General features: G+C 45.1%; 1 protein-coding gene across 1 annotated transcript; it reads right to left on the bottom strand.

Moving 5' to 3' along the window:
* Positions 1-4,792: 4,792 nt before the first annotated feature.
* On the bottom strand, positions 4,793-9,238 carry LOC112435109 (zinc finger protein 277). The gene is made up of 9 exons (XM_076886956.1): positions 9,163-9,238; positions 8,429-8,642; positions 8,066-8,154; positions 7,870-7,952; positions 7,543-7,634; positions 7,090-7,186; positions 5,953-5,995; positions 5,693-5,867; positions 4,793-5,498 (listed from the first exon to the last, which is right to left on the bottom strand). The coding sequence occupies exons 1-9, from the start codon at positions 9,188-9,190 to the stop codon at positions 5,339-5,341; spliced, it is 981 nt and encodes a 326-aa protein (XP_076743071.1). The 5' UTR covers positions 9,191-9,238; the 3' UTR covers positions 4,793-5,338.
* Positions 9,239-9,679: the final 441 nt, after the last annotated feature.

A 9,679-nucleotide genomic window follows, 5' to 3' on the forward strand; every position in this document is an offset into this window, starting at 1 on the left:
TGCACATCTACAGACTGAAATCTTTGCCCATTCTTCTTTGTAAAACAGCTCCAGCTCAGTCAGATTAGATGGACAGCGTTTGTGAACAGCAGTTTTCAGATCTTGCCACAGATTCTGGATTGGATTTAGATCTGGACTTTGACTGGGCCAGTCTAACACATGGATGTGTTTTGTTTTAAACCATCCCATTGTTTCCTGGCTTTATGTTCAGGGTCGTTGTCCTGCTGGAAGCTGAACCTCCGCCCCAGTCTCAAGTCTTTTGCAGACTCCAAGAAGTTTTCTTCCAAGACTGCCCTGTATTTGGCTCCATCCATCTTCCCATCAACTCTGACCAGCTTCCCTGTCCCTGCTGAAGAGAAGCCCCCCCAGAGCATGATGCTGCCACCACCATATCTGACAGTGGGGATGGTGTGTTCAGAGTGATGTGCAGTGTTAGTTTTCCACACACAGCGTTTTGCATTTTGGTCTCATCTGACCAGAGCAGCTTCTTCCACATGTTTGCTGTGTCCCCACATGGCTTGGGGCAAACTGCAAACGGGACTTCTTATGGTTTTCTGTTAACAATGGCTTTCTTCTTGCCACTCTTCCATAAAGGCCAACTTTGTGCAGTGCACGACTAATAGTTGTCCTATGGACAGATTCCCCCACCTGAGCTGTAGATCTCTGCAGCTCGTCCAGAGTCACCATGGGCCTCTTGGCTGCATTTCTGATCAGCGCTCTGCTTGTTCGGCCTGTGAGTTTAGGTGGACGGCCTTGTCTTGGTAGGTTTACAGTTGTGCCATACTCCTTCCATTTCTGAATGATGGCTTGAACAGTGCTCCGTGGGATGTTCAAGGCTTGGGAAATCTTTTTGTAGCCTAAGCCTGCTTTAAATTTCTCAATAATTTTATCCTTGACCTGTCTGGGGTGTTCTTTGGACTTCATGGTGTTGTTGCTCCCAATATTCTCCTCTGAGGCCATCACAGAGCAGTTGTGGAGCTGTTTTGCAAAGAAGAATGCGCAAGGATTTCAGTCTGTAGATGTGCAAAGCTGGTAGAGACATACTGTAAGTGTCACAGAAATGGCTTGTGTATAAAGAAGTTTAATAGATGGTTCCAGCAGTTAAAATGTTCTTGATTGTACATTTCTGTGGTCAATATTGTAAAGGTGTGTTTATCTTGTATAGGAGACATGTTTATCTTGTCACAAAGAACAAGTTGTTACACCGCTATTATTGCGAGGTTTGGGCGTGATAATATAGGGTCGAGCCACGATCGCCCCATATATAAATATATATATAGTCGACCTTAATCTTGCAGAGAATCTGATGATTTTGTGGATAATTAAAGTCAGTCATATATCCACAAACACAAAAAGCTGAAAGTCAGTGATGCTGCTCGGTTTGCAGTCCTGAATATCACGGCACAAGCAGGATCCACTGCACTGTTAATGTGAGCTGTGTTATATTGCTGCCTCTGTTCGGTGGTGTCGAGCCAAACGGACTTTAACGTGTGTTTGAACGAGCTGACGGTTCACTCGTTAAGCTGAAAGAAAGATGCTTTAATCACAGCAGTCACACATGTGTCCACTGCACCATCTGGAACTCTTCTTGTTTACACTCGTAATAACACAAACACTAAATCCTGCTTCTCTGTGCTGTTGTGTAGCAGTGTGTACACCTGAGACTGTCACCTGTCTGTCCTGCACTCTCTCTCTGTTTCTTTCTCTCTGATTGTGGAATAAAAGTATGAACATGTGTTTATAAGTTACACTTGTGTTTGAATCCTGCAGCTTATCACAAATTTGATGTCCATGTGTGACGACTGCAAGTGTCCAGAGTGAGGACAGACTGAGGGACACACTGCTGCACATCATCTGTGAGGCTTTGCACCCCTGATGATCCACCAGGACAAACTCGGCAGTGTGTGAGGAAGAGGAGGAGGAAGAGCCAGCAGCAGCTGACAGATGGAGAGAATAGACAGACTGTTCCCTGTTTGTGAAGGACTGCTAGGAAAGTTTAACAGAACTGTCTGTACTGAATCAGTCTTATTAGGTAATGTTCACATAATGTGATCATCCCAGTGTTTCCAGTGTGGGAGAAAGTACTCAGAGTACTCAGGGCCTTCAAGTTACACACCATGAAAGGCAGCAACAAGTTTAATGTTCAGAAACCTAAAGTCTGTATCAGCAGCAGAATGGAGCTAAAATAAATGTTGGTTTCAGTTCTATGAAGCTTTGAGGATTTTAGATCAGTAGCTGCTGTGTTTGTTGCATCATATTGCTGTAACTGTTTATATGCTTTATATATTCTGAGCTAAGTTGATCTATAGTGTTACATCATATTCTATAAGGATGTTATGTGTTTGTAGACTTTCTGCCCAGTTTGACCCATTTAGCAGACGTCAGCCTGTTTAAGGCTCTGATGTCTATTCTGTGTGACTTACAGCAGTTATGACATGGTCTGATTTTCTCACCCAATAAAGGAATATTTCATATATCAGTCTACTCTTCATTCTATCAGACACAGTTATCACAGCTCGTACATTTGCTTTATACACATATGTAAGCATTGAGCCAAATGTAATAATGCCAACGTATTAAACGAACAATATTTGTCTCTTATATATAACACATCTGTATACACACTCACAGATACTCGTCTTTGAGTGAAGATTTAAGGTGATAGGACATATAAACAACTGTTCAAGCTCACTGCTGTAATATATCATAATAATCTGACTATAACTTTAATATTGGCCATATTATATTTACATTACCACAGTGAGATGACTTTAGTCTCATGACCAACATCAGCTAATTGTTATTTACTAGCTAATCTTAAATGACTGTTCAGCACAGGAATGAAGCCCAACAATCATGTTTTACGGTCCTTTGGTCTCAAATGAACAAAACATGTTCTCCTTCGTTTCTGTCACACAAAGCTGTATGACACGTTTCTCGCGGTTAGTATCATGGTTGCTAGGCAACCTGAACAGCGCGACGAAGGCAAGACCGTCCTATTTCACAAGCCTCTCACTTCCGCACTTCTCATACTTATAGTACGCACCGTGCGTAGTGCGCGTACTTCAAGCGTGCAGACCCTGAATTGGGACACAGCCTAGTGGTGCCGAGCTGGCGCACCGAGTAGTTCCTGTTACCTGCTGTGTGTCTGTTTTTACAGGTAAGCTGGGTTCCAAATAATACATATGTGATAGACAACAGTAGCAATCGAAAAGCTAGAGAGCCAGTTCACGAGTTTAAGGGTTGATAGCGACGAACCACCACCAGCTGTTGCTAAAAGCACCTTTGTTAGCTAGCAAAGTATTTACAAATAATTCTCCCGTTCATTGATCTGAGCATGCGCAGAATGACCCACAGCGCTCCTTTGATCTTCTCGAACGATCATCGTGACGTCACGGCGACATCACAATGATCCTTTGAGAAGATCAAAGGATCATTGTTTTGTCACAGCGACATCGCATTCTCTGCCACGCCCACCGAGTCTATAAATAGGAGCTCGTTCAACAGTTTACAGCAGAAAGAGACAGTTGTTTGAGACACAGCTACCCTTTGACACCCTTCAGCCTTAAACCTTTACAAAAATGTCACAGGCAAGAGCAGCTCCGTTAGACGAACTCCGTCATCAAAACGCACAGCTCAGGAAAGAAAACGCACGACTCACCAAAGAACTCGCACGAGTCAATGAAATGTGCATAGACTTCAGTCACGATGTCACACGACACACTCAAGAAAACACACAACTCGGTCAAGAAAACGCACAACTCGAGCTAGAAAACGCACAACTCGAGCTAGAAAACGCACAACTCAGTGAAAACCACATAGTACTCAGTAAAGAACACATAGAACTCAGTAACGATGTCACACGACACATTCAAAAAAACACACGACTCTGTCGAGAAAACACACAACTCAGGCAAGAGATGGCAGAACTCAGACAAACTGTGGAAAATCTTCAGCGCCCAGCGGTACGGGAACAAGAGTGAGGTGTCCATACCACCTCAGGCGGGATTCGAGCATCTGTCATAAATACGCTGTGCTCTCCTTTATGTTTGATTTAATTTTGCCCCTCACCCCCCAACCAGCCATGGCAGAAGACCGCCCCTCCCTGAGCCTGGTTCTGCCAGAGGTTTCTTCCTGTTAAAAGGGAGTTTTTCCTCTCCACCGTTGCCAGAGTGCTTGCTCATAGGGGATCATTTGATTGTTGGGGCTGAATTTTTGGATTTCATTTAATTGGCTTGAACTGAAAAATCTAAAAATTCATGTGAGGGCTTCACATAGTGGAGAGCACTACATTTGCTAACTGCTCTTTGTTTATTTGTAGATTTTGTAGTTCTTCCTACTACAAAAACTACAAATGAAAACAAGGCAGTTAGCAGCAAATGAAAATAAATAAAACACTTAAAAAAAATCTGCTACTGCTCTGTGTGTTTACTTCAGTGAACACTTGTATGTTTTTGTGTTAGAAGATTATAGATTGTCCAAAATGTCCTACAGCCTGCCAGAGTACGAAATGAGGATAAAACAGGAAGTTTGACAGCAGTGAGTTCCTGCAGCGACCTCTCGTTTCTCTCCTCAGTGCTGCATGTTCGTGAACGTGAGCCTGGACGCGAAGGACGCGGTGAAAACTCTGAGCGCTGCAGTTCGGCTCCACCATACGGCAGGTGTCGCTCAGCAAAGCGATGCAGAAAAACAACAGAAACACCAAATAGGACAGATGTTTCAGGCACGAGACGTCCCTGGGCTTTCTGAGGGGACAACAACAACAATAATAACAACAATGTGCAGTAAAACATACACTCATTCTTTTCATTTATTAAGTTCCTGTGTTGTGTTGTTTGTGTTGTGCGTAGTGCCGACGCGGGACAGTTTGCAATTGTGTAGTGCTGTTGTTCTAAGTGTGACTGTGCAATGACAATAAAGAGTCTCTCGTCTCATCTTGACGATGAGCTCGTCCACCACAGCACTGAATCCAGCTCAGTTGCAAGTTACAAAAGAAAATCATTTTTACTCGAGTACTAAAATTCATATTCAAGAAAACGCATGTTTCAGCTTCATTGCACGAGGCAGAGCAATTACGTTTCAGCGGACATCATGGCGTCCGCGTGTCCAGCTGTGGAGAGGACTCTTCTTTTGCCTTTCTTATCTTTACTAAGTAGAGACGTACAGGAAATAGTTGAGAGGGAAAGGGCCGGACTCAAACCCGTGCCGCTGCGTTCCAGCCATGTGGGATGTGGTCACCATGAGCTGAGCTCAGCCGACGTCAGAGACGCCTTTGAGTCAAACGTATGACACGTGTCCGTCTGTGGTCCTAGCTGCTGCCTCCTCGCTCCTTCAGCAGCTACTTGAGGACACTGGACTGTTTCAGCGCTCTCAGGTTAGAGATGTCCTCCGCGATGACCGGGATCTCCTCGCCGCGATGCTCCTCGTCACCGTCGCCTTCCTCGCTGTCAGAGAGCGTGCACAGGAGAGCGTCGTTCTCGTACGTGGGGAAGTAATACCTGCGGAGCGAGACGACGTTTAGTGCTCAGGCTCAAATTAGTCCCAAAAAGGACGCCATTTTCCTCAGCTGATAAAAATACTCCAAATGAAGTGTAAACATCTGTGGCGTTGACCACGTTCATCAGCAGCTGTACGCCAGCTTTAAAGCCCGCGCTCTCATTGGTTAATTCTGCAGGCGCTTCCTTAAACCTACTGCGGCTGGTCCCAGGCGGACATCTCTGGCAGTTTCATCACGTGACCTTCAGCCGCGATGTGACGCAGGGCGTCCGCCCGGCAGTCGAACATCCGCGTGCAGCCGTAGCAGCGGCTCTGATGGATCTGCCGCCGGATGAAGTTCACCAGTTTGACCTGCTGGTAGAACTTGAGGTCTGAGGGAGGACAGAACATTAGAAACACTCAGAAGGAAGAAATAGAAGCAAACTGCGCTCGAATTACCACGGCGATTTCACCCACTGAGCTCGGTCTTAAGGAGGTGGAGGTCGAAGCCGTGAGCCTCCTGCAAACACAAAACAGAAAGATGTCAGGGTCACGCACGCGACGCCCGTTACAGACTTCATAAATAACAAAACCAGAAAGCAGAGAGAAACTTTTCTGCCTCTCAGGTAAACTCGTCACTCGTGAGCACAAACTTAGAGTCACGTTTGGGAAACTGGTTCTGACTTTAAACCAGAACGTTTAATCAACGACAAAATCGGACTGCAGTCGACGTCCAATCCTAGATTTATTTATTGTTCACGAGTGTTAAGTCTAATTGTTGAATGTTGTCATCGTGTTTCTTAAATTTGTACGGTCTGAGTTCAACCTATAGGATCAAGACGTTCCTTTGTCTCTGACCTCTCCAGCCACTCTGTGCTGGGGGAGCTTTTATTGCAGATGCATCCTGACAGATCTGTTTCTTCTGTTGTAAGCTTCCTGCTTTTATGACACACACACACACACACACACACACACACACACACACACACACACACACACACACACACACACACACACACACAGCCTTGTCTTAGAACCATTGGGGGGTTTTACAGTGGGAGGTGCTTGTGTTGTATTGTGTATTGTAACTGCCATGTCAATAAATAGCTACGGGGGAAGCTGCTCTTTGAAGGACTTCGGGCCTGAGACAGGACAGGGGCGTGGGCTCCAAGAGCTGGTTCTTGACCAAAGACTTCCCTCGTTAGCGAGTGAAAAACCGGTTGAAGATGTTCTGTTATGTCTTGTTTCCTTCATGATGAATAAGTCTCTAAACTAGCTGGGCATGTGGAAACAGACCCAACAACGAGGAAACATTTTTATTTGCTCGTTAAAGTTTTGACAATCATGTATTTATTTGGAAACTTTTCAAAATAAAAGGCGCTTCATTTTAAAAGCTCTTCAGCTTCGGTCCGTCTGTGTGTGAGGGCACTTTCTGAGTAAAATCCATGTTTTGTGCGAACGATGGATTCATATGTTTGCAGAGACCTCAGGAAGCAGATCGTTTCCTGTTAGTGTGCACTGTCTCCGTTCTCCCAGAAGCCTTTGCAGAATCGTTTCAGGGATGAAAAGCAGAAAACGATATTTTCCTTCTCTGAAACTTCTACGTTCCCGTACCTTCATATGCGCGTAGATCTGCTCCAACGTCTCCGATTGGTGATCACAGAACAGACACACTGCAGAGACCGGATGAGCCTGCCAGTCCGACCAATCACTGCGGACGATACAGAGATGAAACGAGCAGACTGAAAGCATTCACACAGGATCAGAGGAGGACTAGGAAGTGGACTTGATTGAAACTTTTGCATCCAGGCTGACACAGTAAATAAGAATATTATCAGGACGGACAATCCAAGGTTCAGTATCTTGGTTCAGGCTCAGACATGTCACTGAATGATGTTTATGGAATTATGCGTAAACAGCAGCTTTTTGGGGGTTGGATCATAAGAGATGACTACAGGAAGCAAAGAAGCTTTTAGTCACATGATTTCAGGAAGCTCTACCTTCTGTCTGCTTTCATCTAACACACGTGAGGTTTCCAGGACTGATGGGAATCCCGCGGCGCGTTACCTGTTTCCCGTGAACTCTTCGCTGCAGAACATGCAGAGACGATGGAAGCTGCTGTCGTCTCGCTCCTTCTGCTGCTGCTCCAGGACCTCCTCCTGTGGGAGCACAGAAGAAGAGCTCAGAGGAATTCTTCAGAAAACTACCTCAGAGTGCTCAGATATTTAAAGTGCAGAGGTTACAACGACACAAAGCGTGTCAAATCACTCAAATCTGCAATTTTTCTGATTTTTCCTGATTTTCAGACTTTGCCTCAAAACAAAGTTTAAAAGAAACGAAACTTCCAGCAGCACAAGATTCACTCAGGATGCTCCGAGTGTCACGTCTCCTCACCAGTCGTTTCTGCTGCAGCTTCTCTCGGAGGACTCTGTCTTCTGGAAGGACGTCACACAGCAGGAAGTAGTCCTCCTGCTTCTCTGTCAGGTCAGCGAGGAAGAAGAGTTTTTAATGAGTCATTAATCAGAGCTGGAGGAAGTGTACGTGGTTCACTTTGAAAGGTCAGGTCCTCTGTGGGTTTGAGTGAACTCACCGACTGGGCCCGTGGAGTTGGTTTTGATGACGCTGCAGAAATCTGTGAGCGGCTGCTCGAGGAATCTGCCCTTCCAGTACAGCAAGTACCTGATGGAGGAAACTCGTCAGTAAAAACCGACTCACAGCCAGGTTTACCGGCGCACAGAAACACTTCGTCACGGTTCATAAAAGCAGCACACTAACAGGCGTGGACATGCTGGACTTGTTGTATATATTTATACTTGTAAGGTAAGGGTTTCCCCCCATCACCCCAAATAATTACAGGAAGTCTTTGGTGAAATGATCGAGTTCCAAATGCTAAAAACATCCAAACGTGTTCCCGAGAGTTAAACGAGTGAGCCGGAGCATGTGTGGCTCGTACTTTGGGACGTCTGCGATGAGTTTGACGTCGGCGATGACAAGCTTGTGCTCCATCAGCAGGTGTCTGAGGAGGACGTCTTTCCGCGGCGGTGGGACGGACTCAGAGCAGAACAGGCAGACCAGCGGCTCGGAGCCGGGACATTGAACACCGGGAGAGCTGGAGATGTCAGCCGGCTGATCGGGGAAACACAGCGGCTCCAGAATGCTGTCCTTACCTGAGAAAGCAGAAGAGAGACTACACCTTATATACCACACACACTCTACTCCAGACCAGGTGAGTCAAAACCAAGCGGAAGCGAGAATGTACAGCCTGGCATGAAGAAGCATTTCCCTCTGATCTACAAAAATCTGTCTGTATACAATTATTTTCATCACCCGTGGGGACAAAACTATGATCTAAAAGTAAAAAAATAAATAAATTAATGAATTAAATAACTCATTAATCGAACTCAGACTTTACACGCTGTTAAATCCTGAATAAACTTCACAGCTGTCAGACTGAGTACTGACTGAATATAGAGATTGCTGTATAATCACAGTTAGCAGCCCAGCTATTTCCTAGCCTGCTAGCTTAGCCGGGCGGGTTCCCGCCTGCTTTTCTGATTTTTTTTAGCCTTTTTTCTGCTGATTGTGGATTCCCACAGACTCGGAGAGTCACCGACACCCAAACCTTTGCACGCAGACCACCAGATATCAGCATTAAAGCCGCGGACACGTTTAAAAGGTCACACTTACCGTCTTTACTCGGCTCGCTGGCGGCCATGTCTGGTGTCACGTGGTGCAAATAACACAAATCGAACCAATCGGAGGCCGTAAAATGCCAACGAAGCGCCTTCGCGGACCCCCGGTAAAACACGAATTAGAAAAGGTGCATTCAAGTGGTTCAAGGAAATATAAAAACTCAAGTTTCGATAGCTGAAGGTTAATTAATGTGAATGAAGTTGACTAACATGTAACGTTGGACGTTGTTGCATATATATAGCAAAGAATATAAATCACATGAACACTCAGATCCTCAAGATATACCTGAGCGTGTTCTCTGAACATGAAAGTTTAGTGTTCATAAATACCCATTTATTAACATTACATTAGCATATGTGTCCTCCCCTCTATTACAAATTTTTAAATGAAACGTTATTTGTGAATATGTACCATGTGTACAGGTGTAAGGCTCCCTAAAATAAAAGTCTGAAAATAACATTTGAGTTTCTGTACAGGGGGGCACAAGAAGGCTGGATATGGTGCAAATTCT

The sequence above is a fragment of the Maylandia zebra genome, linkage group LG7 (assembly GCF_041146795.1).
Source record: "Maylandia zebra isolate NMK-2024a linkage group LG7, Mzebra_GT3a, whole genome shotgun sequence".
NCBI lineage: Eukaryota > Metazoa > Chordata > Actinopteri > Cichliformes > Cichlidae > Maylandia > Maylandia zebra.

Bases quoted from the DNA above. Each gene is read 5' to 3' on its own strand.
- LOC112435109 (XM_076886956.1), bottom strand. From the start codon at position 9,190: ATGGCCGCCAGCGAGCCGAGTAAAGACG. The intron at 7,187-7,542 runs GTAACGCGCCGC...TATCGTCCGCAG, and splicing joins GAAGAGTTCACGGGAAACAG to TGATTGGTCGGACTGGCAGG. The intron at 5,499-5,692 runs GTAGGTTTAAGG...CTCGCTCCGCAG, and splicing joins TCCGCCTGGGACCAGCCGCA to GTATTACTTCCCCACGTACG.